General features: G+C 44.7%; 1 protein-coding gene across 2 annotated transcripts in view; it reads left to right on the forward strand.

The window, feature by feature from the left end:
- Positions 1–388: 388 nt before the first annotated feature.
- Positions 389–13,954, forward strand: part of FLT1 (fms related receptor tyrosine kinase 1) — a 102,245-nt gene continuing 88,679 nt past the window's right edge. For both annotated transcript variants that reach the window (XM_015852074.2, XM_085536309.1), the window contains exon 1: positions 389–717. In XM_015852074.2, the coding sequence (XP_015707560.2) occupies positions 432–717 (286 nt within the window). In that variant the 5' untranslated portion in view covers positions 389–431. The remainder of the gene's footprint in view (positions 718–13,954) is intronic.

Here is a 13,954-nt window from a genome sequence, read left to right on the forward strand (position 1 = left end):
CTCGAGAGTTCCTTTATATCATACAAATATAGGAAGAGCTGCACTGGATCAGTCCAAAGACCTAATTCTGTGGCCCCATAGGGAGGCCGGGCTCCTGGGACATCCTTAGCGCTGGGGACGCCGCTAGTAGTGCCCCTCCCTGCCTTGGCCGCTCTGTGCACTCGGGGCCGCTCTGCCAGTCCCCCCGGGGCGCTCCGAGCACCGCACCTGGGCGGTGCGGGACAGTCGGGGTCCGCCAGCTGGGCTGGAAACTCCGAGGGGCCGGAGCCGGGGACGAGAGCCCCGCGGGGAGCGGTCGGTGCCCGCCGTCGGCGGGGAGGCGGCCCGTGGAGGGCGTGCTCCCGGCGGAGGATGTGCCGGGGGCGGGAGGGGGTGCGCGGTGGGGGGTGGAGAAGTTATAAATCAGCGAAGCCGGGGCCGGCCGCTAATTGATGTCCGCGGGAGGTGAAGCTGGCTGGGCGGCTGGCCGCGGACACTCCCTTTCCGCGGGACGGGGCGGGCGGGGAGGGCTGCGGGGCCGCTGGATGCTGATGCCGCGCCGCTATCTCCGCCACCGCGGGAGGAGCCCGGCACCGAGCAGAGCCCGTCGGAACTCGGTCGGCGCCTCCGCCTGTCTGCTTTCTTCACGGAAAGAGCCCCGCGCCGCCTCGGGCAGGACCATGCCCCGCCAGCTGCTCTCAGGGACCGTGCTGCTGGGAGCCGCCTTCCTGCTCGCAGGTAGGAGTCCGCCGGCTCCCGCTGGCCGCCGCCCTGCCCCAGGCTCCCCGGGACGCTCCCCATCGGTGTTTCACCCCGCCTCGTCGCGGCAGCCGGTGGGCACCTGCCCGCCCGCTCCCCGGTAGGGCGCAGTGAGGGGGTACCCGAGGATGCCGAGCCGCTCCGCAGCGCGGGTAGTCGTGATGTCCTAATCCGTGTTTCGGGGAGGAAAAACAAGCCGTGGTCGCGAGGTGGGCTGCTTTGCAGCCCGCTTTGTTTTCCGAGAGTCACCAATGCCCGTGAGGCAGAAAGGTGCTCCCGGTGCGGGCAGGGCAGGGAGCGCGGTGCGGGACCCTCCCGGAGGGGCAGGACGAGGCCGCCCGCATCCCGCGGGGCTGCGTGTGACGGGATGGCTCCGCACCCACTGCGAAAGTCCGCTGTGCCTAATGGCGATGGTTTTGGGGATTGGTTGCTTCGGCTTTTCCCACTCCGAAAAAGAAAAGCACCGTTATCGTGGGCAGCGTGTCCCCGCCGGGGGCTGAGTACCGTGGGAGCGGCCCCGGTGCTGCGGTGCTACACGGAGCCGTTTTCCTGCTCGGGAAGTGCTGATTCATCAGCTTTGTTATAGACATATAGGTATTCTATATTCCCCACCCCACCCCCCGCCAGGGAAGTGTTAATTTCCCCGCGTTGTTTTTTCTCTGCTGTGCCCTCCTTGGCATAAGGATGGAATAGGCACAGGCGTCGGACTCTCATTGTGGATGCAGGAAACACGGGTCGAAATCCTTGCCAGGCCTCCTTCACAGCTTGAGCTTGAACTTCGGTGTCCCTCTCCCACATGGGCTCCCGCGGTGCCGAGCTTCGCTGGGGCATCGGCTTCCTCTTTCCTGTCGGAAAGGTTTCCCATTGTGCAAACTGCTGCAAACCCACTGTCCTGGGAGAAGGTGGACTGTGGGGTTGAGGTGCTGTAAGGGACCCTGGCTCACTTTTCTGCTCCAGGCACTGTCAGGGGCACGCACACCCTACACCGAGTCCAATGGGAAAGGCTTGGCTTGGTTAGGGGAAACCCAGCGTGCTGGGTGCTGGGCAGTGGGGACACGGACACTAGAGCTGGCTCAAAGTGCAATAGGTACGGAGCGGTGCCTCTCTGTTGTGTAGCTGAATGCCTTTACAACTGGCTTGCTGGAAATTTGTATTTCTTTCCTCTCTTAAAGGAAATCTGGCTCCAGTCCAGAGCTCAGACTTTTTAAGCATCTTCTATTTTGTTGTGTTTTCCTTCCTTCTTTCTTTCCCTTTCTCCTCACTGTGGAGGTTTGGCTGGACATCCCACGTAGGCTGAACAAACTTCTTCTGAGCCAGAACTGAAGCTCTCATCGGCATACGGCATTTCAGAGTTGTCAGTGAAGTGATGGGATGTTCTCTGCTAGTCACCTCGAGGCATTCCTTCCCATTTCACCCTGCTTCACTACCTACTTACCTGAAACTCTCACTCAAGCTGTCCAGTACTTCCCCTTTTAAGTATTCTTAAGGCTTCACTCTTGTAATTCAGTCTCTGCAGGTGTCAGCTGAGCATTTACTGACTGGTACTGGAGAAGAGTCAGTGGTTCAGGTGTTATAGACATCTCCATAATGAAGGAACAGAAAGAGATCTTTAACTTGTATATAGCTACTTAATAATTCCAATTGCCTCCAGACAATGTGAAAACTAAAAGTTTCTGTTTGAAAAAGGAGATAAAGGAAATAATGGGAAATTATGTTTCTTTGACTTGTGAGTCTTGAGCACTTCAGCCCTCTGCTATTTCTGTGCACATCTGTATTTCAGCTATCAGAGGAAAGAAGAATGTTTTGTCTCTGATTTGCGCAGTACTTACATATATTTCTCTCATACTTTGTGTGTATTTATTCCACAAAATATATTGCATACAATTGTCCTAAAGACTGTATACACAGTGGTCAACATGAAGACTTCAGTACCATATTTAGGTTTGATCTCCCAGTCACAGACTTCGTATGACAATAATTTTAATCAATGGCATTTGAGAATGTAAAGGACTGAGCTTTAATTCTGAAATGATCGGGTTCTGCAGCCTGCAGCAAGGATGATGTGTCCGTATTTTCAGAAACGTGAGATGGATAAATCAGCTTTATTTCCAGCTGTCAGCACCCTGGCAATACCTCATAATTAGCAGCTAGAAGATATAGAGAATATATTACAATCTTATCTGTGGACACTGCTATACAAGCCTGAGTTATTCCAGTTGGAACTAAATCATCAGCATCTCCAGCGACCGATGGACTTTTCAATTTCATGGTCAGATGCAAAAAATGAAGCAAGTAATTCCAGGTCAAATCTAAACTGCTTTGAGGTTAATTTCTTGCAATAACTAACCTGACTTCTTCAAAAGTGCTGATCAGATTGAAGCTCCTGTGTTAAGGTTTCTATTTGATTTAAGTCTCATCTGAAACAGACGTGCAGCTACAGTGGTCTAATTTAGGATTAGGGCTGGAGATCTCAACAGAGTGCTGAAAAATGGACTTTCCCACTCCTGAATCTTTATGGAGCTTGGGTTCCCTAAAACATGTGAAGCTACATTCGTGTTGGGCAGAAGAGTTATACCTTGTAATACAATGCGTGCTTTTAAGAAGTTTTATACATGGTTTTTGGCATTCCTGAAGAAAATCCATTAAATTACTTACCAGTGTGTTACCAGGCAGGTGCTGTGCTCACATACTCTACAGAAATCCATATTTCGTCCTCTCATAGTTTGTGTAATCTGGAGCAATTTCTTTGGGCTAAGGCAGAAAGTTCTTTATGGTTCATGCACAGGGAAATGGGTAACTTGACATGTACCCTAGAAAAGAGCTTCATATCGCGAATCACCCAGTACGTTTAGAACCATAAAAGGGAATTGGACAACTGGAGATTAGTTTGGTTGTGGTTTGTTGTTTTTCTTCTTCTTTTCTCTTTCTTTAATACATGTGAACAGTAACCAACAAGCCAAGCTATCACTGTCAGATGCTACGAAGTCTGAAACCAGTAGCCCTTCGCGCCGCGTGGGTGTACAGGACAAAAGGAAGTTGTCCAGATTTTCAGGACAGTTGTTGAGTCCTTACACTTTAATGTGGTTTGGAAACTTGGAGCACAAATATTTATCAAGTTGCTGGTTTTTGTGTCCGACTGAGATTGGGGAAGGAAGGGGCTCAGCAGATGAGGGTGCAGGTCTGGCATTTCAGCAATCTGTGTCCAGTGGGGCTGTGATGGTGCTTTATCAGCAAAACTGCTCCCTTGGATTCCCTGAATCTAGGAGCTGGAATTCCTCTTGCAGCCCCTGGGGGAATGGAAAGCCACCCTGCTCTGAGAGCATTGCCGTGCAGCACTGGTGGTGTGTACTCAGCCACCACTGCCACCTCTGCAGCTGGAGGCAAACACCTCCCATTGGGGTGACACCTTCAGCAGCAAATTACCCCCTTCAGACATGCTTCATCTTTGTGTCCTTCTTTGCCCCCAGCAGTCTGTTGCTGTTTTTTCCCCATCTATTAACATTTGTAAGTACATGGGAAATCATTTCTATGTGTACTTTAGCATGGATTCTACCCATGGGCAGCACCTGCCTCTTTTCTCTTTGCTGTTGTGATGCACTTCTACATGCAGGCTGTAGATGGGGAACGATCTTCCTAGCACTTCCAGCTCTGAGCAATCTGACTTCTCATCCTGCCATGAAGGAACTGCTCATCTGAAGGCTGGTTGAGGGATGGACGGGAGGGTGTGCAGACAGTTGTCTCTTACCAAGTTCAGTTTCATTGTTGTGTGGTTGGATTCAGCGCCATATAAATCCACGTGGTTAAGAGAAAAAGTCATTCATGCAGCAAGAAGCAGTTGGAAAAGTGAAAACCAAGTGCTCACTCCAAAGCCAAACGTGGTGCAATATTATGCCCATTATGACTAGCAGAATGACTTCATGCCAGAGATAATAAAGTAACTGTAGTGTGTTGAGAAATAACAGGGTGTGGGAGAAAAAAATCAAACCTGCTGCCTGCAGTGGAAGCCCTGAACTATTATGATATATGGAGGAGTTTGTACTGGGAGTGTAGAAGTCTGTTTCTTCTGCTTTGCATCATGGTTGGTTGTTGTTTTGTTTTATGCATGGTGGCTGGAGCTGTGCTACCCTTGACATGTCAACAGTGATGGAGAGGAGGAAGATATTGCTAATGACATCTCTGTGTTATTCAAGACTGTGATTGATTTTTGAAAAATGGTTGACTGATTTATTCATCTCCTACCCTCGATTTTGGTTTGGTTTGTCTTAACGAAAGAGAGAAAGGCTCACATTTACTATGACCTGGTTTTACTGTCTCTGTTGTTTCTCCATCAAACTACAGTTGATTTTCACAACCGGAATCAATTTGTCTATATTCCCATTGTTAAGTCACGCATATACAATACTTATATCACAGTCCAGTGTGATGGGATTGACAGAAGCTTCTGTTTGTGTGATTTCAATACTTTGCTGGGTGATAGGTATACCCTTCTAGCATCCATTGATATCCAACTGTAAGCCCTCATAAATACAATCCCTTTTAAGTCCCATCCCCCCTTTTGGAGCTATTGCCTTGAAACAAGGTGTTCTTTGCTGCTGTAGCAGCTGGAGGCCAGGGAGGTGCTCAGGAGGAAACCGTTTCCAGGATTTCAGTGGTTTGGAGACACTAGGGCAATAGGTTGATACTATTTCTGCTCTGCTCCCAGAGACGGAGGTGAGTGGGCACAGTGGCCCTTGCAGAGCGAGGACCCTGAGCAGATGTCCTCCCCCTGGGAAGTTCCCTCGGGAAGCTCTGGGAACGGGACCCCCTGCTCAGTGCGTGGGGAGCAGTGAGGGAGGAGCACGAGGGCACTTCATGAGAGGCATTCCACAACTTCACACAGCTCGCCACTGCGTCCTTCCTGTGGGATCCTTCTTGGCCACAGAACTTTGTTCCTTTTGTTTCCATTGTCCTTCCTCCATGGAAAAACCTCTCCTCGGGGTCACTGTGGACCAGCAGTAAGAGAAGCGTGAGAGCTGCCATCCTGGGTCAGCTCCCAGTAGCTCCGTGTTGTGTCTTCAATGGTGTCCAACATTTAATCTTCAGGGAAGGCTCAAGAAACCTTGCACAAAAAAGCATTTACTTAAACAAATTCTTCAGAGAGGATTTTTTTTTTTTTAATTTATTATTTTATTATTATTATTTTGGTAGTATGCTCTCCAGTCCACCGTGATTTACTAAGAGAATGTTGGACTGAGAGACGGGATAACCAAAATTAGCCTGCCAAAATTCAGATTTTGTCTGTTTATAGCAAATGGATACACTATGGTGGGGTTACATTACATTGTGTTATGCAGCATAGAAGGTTTTCTTCTTTTGCTGTGCTGGTAGGGTTTGATGTGAAAACCTGCTTTTGTTTCAGGCAGTGCTACAGTTCACATTCTGAACCAACTGAAGCACTGACTTGTTTCATACCAGCCTTTGGTGAGAGTGCTGACTTCGTGATGAAGGATGGAGGGATTCCCAATGCAGAGCCCAGAGGAATCATAAGCCAAAGGGAGCAGTCCCACCGTAGCATCAGCTTTAGGAGGAAGCTCACTCTGGATATTCTTGCATTACTTTTGATTAATTTGTAAGCAAAATTAAACTTCAGAGTAGAGGTGGTTCTAGAATAAAAAAAGTCCTCTGTATGGACTCTTTTTCTACTCACCTCTCTGGTTTAAACTGTTGCTTTGCATTAGTTATTTCCTCATTTTCACCATTTATAGCTGTTCTGTAGGTAACATCAGGATGGCTAGAAAGCTGCTTTCCAAGTATTTTTATTTTATTTTATTTTAATTTATTTTTTTTTTTTCTCCTTGGGCAGGTTCAGCTGTAATAGGAGAACATCAGAAGTAATACCCAACAGCTTTAAATTTTATTTAACTTCATTCTGAATCTATCCCTGTGTGCAGAACTTAATGAACAATGTGGTCTCAAATGGATTTGGTAGGGCCGTTTTGCTGGCTGAGTTGGCAAATTATTGGCAGCTAAGCCGTTTGCCTTCTGAGACATTGATCTGAATCACTCATCCAGTTCAGTCCTACTACATTACTTAATTTCTCTTGTCAGGAAATTTGTAACAAATCTTAAGTATCAAGCTGGTAAAGAAATGTAATTTGGTAAGGAAAAGAAAAAATAATTTAATCCCTTAATTCCTGATTATAGGAAATTAAAATGAATTGTGTTTTTAATGTACATTCTTTGCCTTTATGTTGTATCAGTACTTTTCTACTATGCTAGTTAATGGAAAGACTGGCATGTGTTTACAGTGGAGGTGTTTGTAGTGGTTTTTAATAGTTTGTAATGGAGGTGTTTGGCTAAACATTTGGATTCCCATTTTCAATTCCATATACTCAATGGGAAAAAGTTTGTCACCATGCATGATTTTGCTTCTTCTTTGTTAATGGCTTTCTCATTACATAGCCAACGAAACAAGCACCATTGCCATGCTAGATGGTGGCAATTGTTCTCATTTCAGACACCAAGTTTCCAGATGCAATACATTTTGGATGGATGAAAGAGGAAACTGAGGTTTTGTTTTTCTCACTCAGGTTCCCTGAATGCTGAATTCCAGAATTAATTTTTAACTGGCCTTGTGTGAAGTGTGCAGGCCTAGCAGTCACCTGTTGACCTTAGGGTGGACAGGACACAAAGTCTGATGAAATGGTGATCTGAGTGTCTTCAAGCAGACATTGCTTGGGCACAATGCATTGAATTACTTTGCCTTGGCCATCCTTGTGGCTTTTCAGCTGCCTGGGTATGACAGGAAGTTGTGGTGTTTTCAAATGGTAGTAACTGGTGTCACATTTATTTTGAATAGCCAGGTGTGATTTCAGCTTGTTAAATTTCCAAATCTGCCGTTCTTAATACCTACATGAACAACTAAACCAAAATGGCTTTATGTCAGGCATCTTAAATCGCTGAGCTGTGCTTTACTTAGCTGGAGCAAAATACTGGCAAAATATTGAGTAAATGAGTGGCAAGTATTGGGGAAATCTGTTTGTGTCTATGGCAATTGGCCACATTGGCCCAGTAGTGCATCCTGCTCAGATGTGTTAATGAAGTGCTATCAGAATTGCACCTGCTCTATTTTTGGGTCCTTGACATTGTGCCCTGCCTCTGTAGCATCTAATCTTGTATCAGCATGCTTACACATCCGTGCACAGAAAGTGCATACACTCAGTAAATAAACTCTTATCTCTTGCTCCAAGATCCAGAACTGAGAGGAGAAAGACGGTTCAAATAGTAGGCACACATCATTTTGTGTTGGTAGAGACCTTTCTCAGGCAGTAATGAGTCCATTTACCCTGCTGACATTTTTAATTCTAGGTTATGGAGACAGGGTCAAGGCATTTTAGCCTGCATAGGACTCTCCAGTCCATTGATATAAACCTTTTTCTTTTCAGGCTTCATTATGAAGCACTGTCACACAGAAACCCATCTCTCTCACTCATTAACTTATCCATTTTATTGGCTGACTGTTGCATCCTAATAGCACCTTAAATTCTTAATTTACAGTTGAGATTCAGCCACTGCAAGCATTTGATCCAGAAATCGCTGGTCGTTATGTTGTGCAGTGCATCAGACCTGATAATTGCAATGTCTGTTCTGAACCTGGAAGGGATTCATCACTGGATAGATGCTTTTCATGAATCGGTGTGTGTTTTGTAAGAGAGTAGCTTCTAACAGTTTTCTTGATCTTGAAAGCAAACGAGAGCACATTTCAGTCACAGCAGAGGCGTGTAGGAGGGACAGATCCATGGAGGAGTGAGACAGCTTGAAGCACTTATCCTGCCCACAGTGTGCTCCTGCTTGCCAGCACGATCAGTGCCTCTCCTTGCACCAAGCAAACAGGAAACAAGGACAAAGCCACCTCATGGCTCACGGGTCTGTTAACCCTTGCCATACCCTGCAGCCCTTGATGACTCTGCAAAGATCTGCTTGCATCAAAATAAAGGTTATGTTTTGGTGCTTTGGACCAGGTGCTTGCTCAGCTCAGGGTCAGCTTGCACTGTAGGCCTCTCTGCATGCTCCATGGCAGATAAATTCTCCTAGCTCCTCTTCGGCCAGGTTTAGGTGTGGGGTTGGATTTGCTTCAGAAACATGATGTGTGGTCAGGTGTGTGAAGGACTGTGAGGCTTCCTTTGGAGCAGAGGCCTAGGTGGCACCTGAAAGCTTGATTAAAAACTATTTATGGGGGTGGATAGTGATAGGACAAAGGGTTTAAACTGAGACAGGGGAGGTTTAGGTTAGATATTAGGAGGAAGGTTTTCACTCAGAGGGTGGTGAAGAGGGTTGCCTGGAAAGGTTGTGGATACTCCTTCCCTGGAGGCATTCAGGACCAGGCTGGATGTGGCTCTGGGCAGCCTGGTCTGGTGGCTGGCAACCCTGCACATGGCAGGAGAGTTGAACCTACATGATCATTGTGGTCCTTTTCAACCCAGGCCATTCTATGATTCATTATGTGGGGCGATTACTTCCCTTCTTGTCCCGTAGAAAATTAAGCCAGACTGTCCTGTTTGGGGCACAAAAATAATCCCTTTTTTCCCAGACACCTGTTAAGTTTTGATCCAGTTCAGCCTACAAACTTCTTATTTTATTTTATTTGTCTTATAAACGCAAGTACTGATGCTGGTGGGAATTTCAGTGTTGATTAAACTATGGGGAACTGTTGGTCAATTGTTCTCGTTACGATAGGATGTAAACCACAGCTTTAAATAGCTCTTTGGAGTCTACAAGAAGTTCCTTTTTCTCCTTCTCATATGTTTTAAATAGATGGCAATATATGGCATAATGATAGAAACAAATTTCTTACGGATAGATACAGCTGTCTGACCAAAAAAAAACAAAGGCCATATTTGTCCTCCTTTGAAGTACCTTTAGAAGAGATGGTGATATGGCAGCTTACAAGAAGAACTTTGAAATAAGGAAAGCTCCCACTATCCCAGATTTTACAAAATGAAGTCAAGCCACACACCCCATATGAGATTCACTTGTGGCTGTGTTCTGGTTAAAGTGCTGCAGGTCATTCAACTTTTTTCACTGGAAACACGCTGAAGGTCAGACCTCTGAGCACTCCCGAGCATTCTGGCCAGATTCTACAATTTCCTACTAGTTGCACATGTGTAGGTGTCCCCATTCTCTTCAATGAGATGACTCACAAGGAAGTGGTCATAAGCAAGAGTGAAGTCTCAGGCTGCATTTGATCTGAATGACCTGCAACTTAAGGAGCACGGAGAGGTGAAGACCTGATTAAGATACCACATGTATTCCATTTCCAGTTCATGACTGTCTCATGCAATATATATTTTTGCAGAATGTGTTTGAATCAGGAGGAGATGATATTTGGTGCTAAAAATCACAAATAATTGGTTATGTTTAACCAGCTTTAACACTCGTGCAAATCCAACGATGACTGAGGCAATTACTTCTTGATGGATAACTTTATTGCTCACAGATGGCACTTGAAACCCAGAAGGTCAGATTCTTTATATACACTGAAGCTGCAAAGATAAACGGAACATTCTCTTTAACCTCTCATTGTGCAGGTGAAAACAGATTAGTCAATGTGTTCAGGGTAATTGTGGTGGCTGGAGGATCACTTAGCCTCAAATTAGGAAAAGGATGTCAAAGACCACCAAGCCTGTTCACCTTGAGGCGGTTTCTAATAGCTTTTAATGTAGTTTGTTTCTTTGAACTAAGGCACAGAGTTATCTCTTGAGTTGACTTTCGTTTGTCTTTAGGTAACAGAAATTCAAAGTTCATTAAAAAGAAAATGTAAAAGTAGGGCTGGAAAAATTAGAACAGAGGCAATAATCTGGTACATGATCCTGATCTTGAGTTTAGTGAATCTCTTCTTTTAAGAGAAATTGAAATTTATCCAAAGTCAGGGGAAGGTTGATCATGTATGCATAGTTACTTGGTTGGCTGTAGAACTGAACTCACACATCATATTGGAAAATAAATGCAGGTTCAGATATTTTATCTTTTAATTACTGATAGTGTGTTTTTTGTTAACAAATGATTCAAAGTTCTGTTCATTCAGAAAGAGCAATTGCACTTTTGCAAGGCAAAAAATAGTCGAACAAATATCATTCTTTTGTTTCCTTGTAAATTATAGATTATACCCTCTGTTTTTACTAAGAAAAAATTCCTTCCATAATTAGTTTTAGACAGACAGACTAACTTCTGCAGTCTAAATTGATGTTCGTTTGTTAATTAAGCAATCATGTTGGTTGACTCTCACAAATACAGGTAATAAGCCTTCCAAACCAAATAGAATATGCAGGAAGATCACCCCTTTCTCCTCCTTATGAGGAGAGATTCCTCAGTTATCAGGATTAATTAGTTCTCTTGTTGTCAGTTGAAAAGAAGTTGCACCCCTAAATGTAGGTCAGTGTGAGGGTAGGTTGCTGATGGTCGCCTAGTGACAGGCATAATGATAAGTGAATGTGTCCTGTTGAGCCATGACCCTTCAGAAAAGATGGTGTCAAGTAAAATGCCCAGAGAAGGTACAGAGAAGGCATAATCCACTTCTAAATATTGACAGTGGGAATTTCCTTGCTATTCTCCTTTCCTTTTCTTTTCTAGTAAACATGTCAAACTCCATTGCATTTGTACTCTGCGTCAGTTTTGGAGCATTTAAAAATGTAACAAAGCTAATGACCCGTAAGTAGATAGGATGTCCAATTAAGTTATTTTTCTTCAGACTGAGCATCTCTGCTGGTAAAAAGTATTGTCTTGTCTTGGCCAGAAACATATCATCTTTTGCTTCAGCTTTTTGTTAGCAGAAAGCTAAATTAATGAATACATTAAAAATCTGATTTATGGTAGCAAATACACTGATACTAGGTCTTGAATATTAATGTGATTCATACTGGAGTTGTGTCTGAAATGTACTTGGAATCAATGGTGTAATTCTGGTGTACATCAATGGGAGCAAAGTTAGGCAAAAACTAAGCACTCCCTAAAGCTGCACCCATAATGTCTGCAAATACTGTTGTGTCTTTTAGAGACATATGGTATGTGTAAGAGGGAAAAAGCTTCAATACGTACATGGCACATCTGGCTTTCTTTTTTTGCCTAAAGGGTAAAGGTGAAAAGATTATTTTTTCTCTTCACTTGATTTTAATAACTCTAAAGCCATGTACTACCAAGCTGTCATGTTCCGTGAGCTTAATTTAAGACAAACCTTGAGATTTGTATATGGGGGTCTTTTCTTATATCTATGTAGAGCTACCAAGATAAAAGCTTGTAACCTTTATGATGCTTTCTTGCCCTTTACCTTTGGCAGACTTGGAAAACAACAGCAGCCCCCATTCCCTAGTCTGGTCTCCTGGTCCTGGTGTGGGTCAGGCACCAGCACACCACTGCAGGCTGCCTTTGCTGCTGGCAGGGTACTTCCTGCAGTGCTGAGCAAAGCCCTGCACCCAGCATGGAGCATCTCATCCTCTGATAATAGATAGATGATGAGAGAAACACAGAACTTCTCTCAAGTTCTCAGCATTTAGCTTCAGGGATGTTATTTCAGAACTGAAAGTTAGTAGACTCAAAGGCTGCATGCGTCTACAGACCCATAAAAGCATGGTGTGCTATTTGGAAGACCCGCCATTTCAGAGTTAAGATCCTTATATGGCAGGTGAGGAGAATGTACGCCTGCAAGATACCACCTCACAAATTACTCCTTCAAAGATTTTCTTTCTCTCCTGCTAACAGCTGGAAAAATGTATTCATTTTTAGGTCAAGGTCTGATTTTTCTAGACAAATCTTAGAGGAAGTTTGTGTATTTGTACTGTATCACCATTCAAATTGTGGTAATACTCGTAGTAAAGTCCTGAAAACTTCTCTTTGTTCTGATAACTTGTTACGTCCTTGCTTGAAGCCTGTTCAAGTGGGCTATAACTTAGTTTATCTGTACATTTATGCGCACGCTTTAAGTTTTCTTTTGAACAGAGATGGATGTTAGTATGTATAGGAACACCACTACAGCCACAGCTACAATAGGAAATACTTACTGACAAATGGAGAACAGCTGGCATTTTCAGGAGAAGCTAAACAAGAGCAAATGAAGGCAGCACCTCCTTACCTTTTGTACAAAATCCTTGTGCTTTTAGCATCACTCCCCAAAAGTGGAGACTTGCCTTCTAGGCCTTTCTCAGACTGAAGGAGTTCGCATCCTCAGATACATAACTGCTGAGTAAAAGTTGATGAATTTGGAGCATACAGTTGAACAGAGTTTGTACATTCAATATTTAGTTGCCAAAATAAGCTAGAGATGTTGCCTTGTAGTTCCTTCTATAGTCAGTGGAAGATTGGCCTTCCCAGTGGTCGTTCATAACAGCCACATGGAACTCATCTATTTCTACTGTGTGTGATACACTCAGCAGTTGGTATTTGGTTGTGGTAGAAACCTCTTGTGTTGAAAATTAACCGTCTTCTCTTGGAGTGAAGTTAGCTGGGGTACTCTCTGATCTTCTTCCACAGCACTAAAATCTTCACAAATTGCAGTCAGGTTCATGTTTAGACTTGAACTGATTTTAAATCTTGCAAAATATTTATGTTCCTTTCTTCTGGAACACTTTGCTGTCAGTGCGAGGCAGTAGGATCAAGGACTGCTTCTTTACCTGGCCACGCATTTCTCTCTGCTTGCTATGAAAGCTTTTGTGGAATAGCCTATTACGGTGCAAAGATACAGCATTACACCTTCCTGCCACTTGTTGGCTTAATGCACAAGAAGGTCATGCAGTCCTCTGTTCTTCTGACCATTATGCTTTTCCATTGACCTTCTGCAAGTTGCCTTCACACAACTTGCAAGAAATCTGCTTTGATGTTTTTCAAGCATCCCAAGCCACCCCATGCTATACCGATATCCAGGAATGCAGGGTTTCACTCATCACACCAGACTGGTCTGGCCAAGATGGGATCTTTGTTGGCACATTTGCTTTCTCAGCAAGCAGCAGGTCTGGTACTTTTTCTTAAAGTTTACTGTAGAGCTGTCCAGTTGTCTTTTGACACAACTTTACCTAAGGAAGCCTGCAGATAGTGAGGGACTGTGGTGTGACACTGCCGTGACCTTCAGAGACAGGAAGGGAAGGTCCTAAATCCCCTTTGCCTCCTTCCAAAGCCGTCTCAGCTTTGCAGTGAGGTGTTTGAGTGAGAGTTCGGGATCTCAGAGGTCAATGTCTGGTTGTGGCCAACT

This window comes from Coturnix japonica, chromosome 1 (genome assembly GCF_054131305.1).
Source record: "Coturnix japonica strain WE chromosome 1, WE-NBRP24, whole genome shotgun sequence".
NCBI classification, from domain to species: domain Eukaryota; kingdom Metazoa; phylum Chordata; class Aves; order Galliformes; family Phasianidae; genus Coturnix; species Coturnix japonica.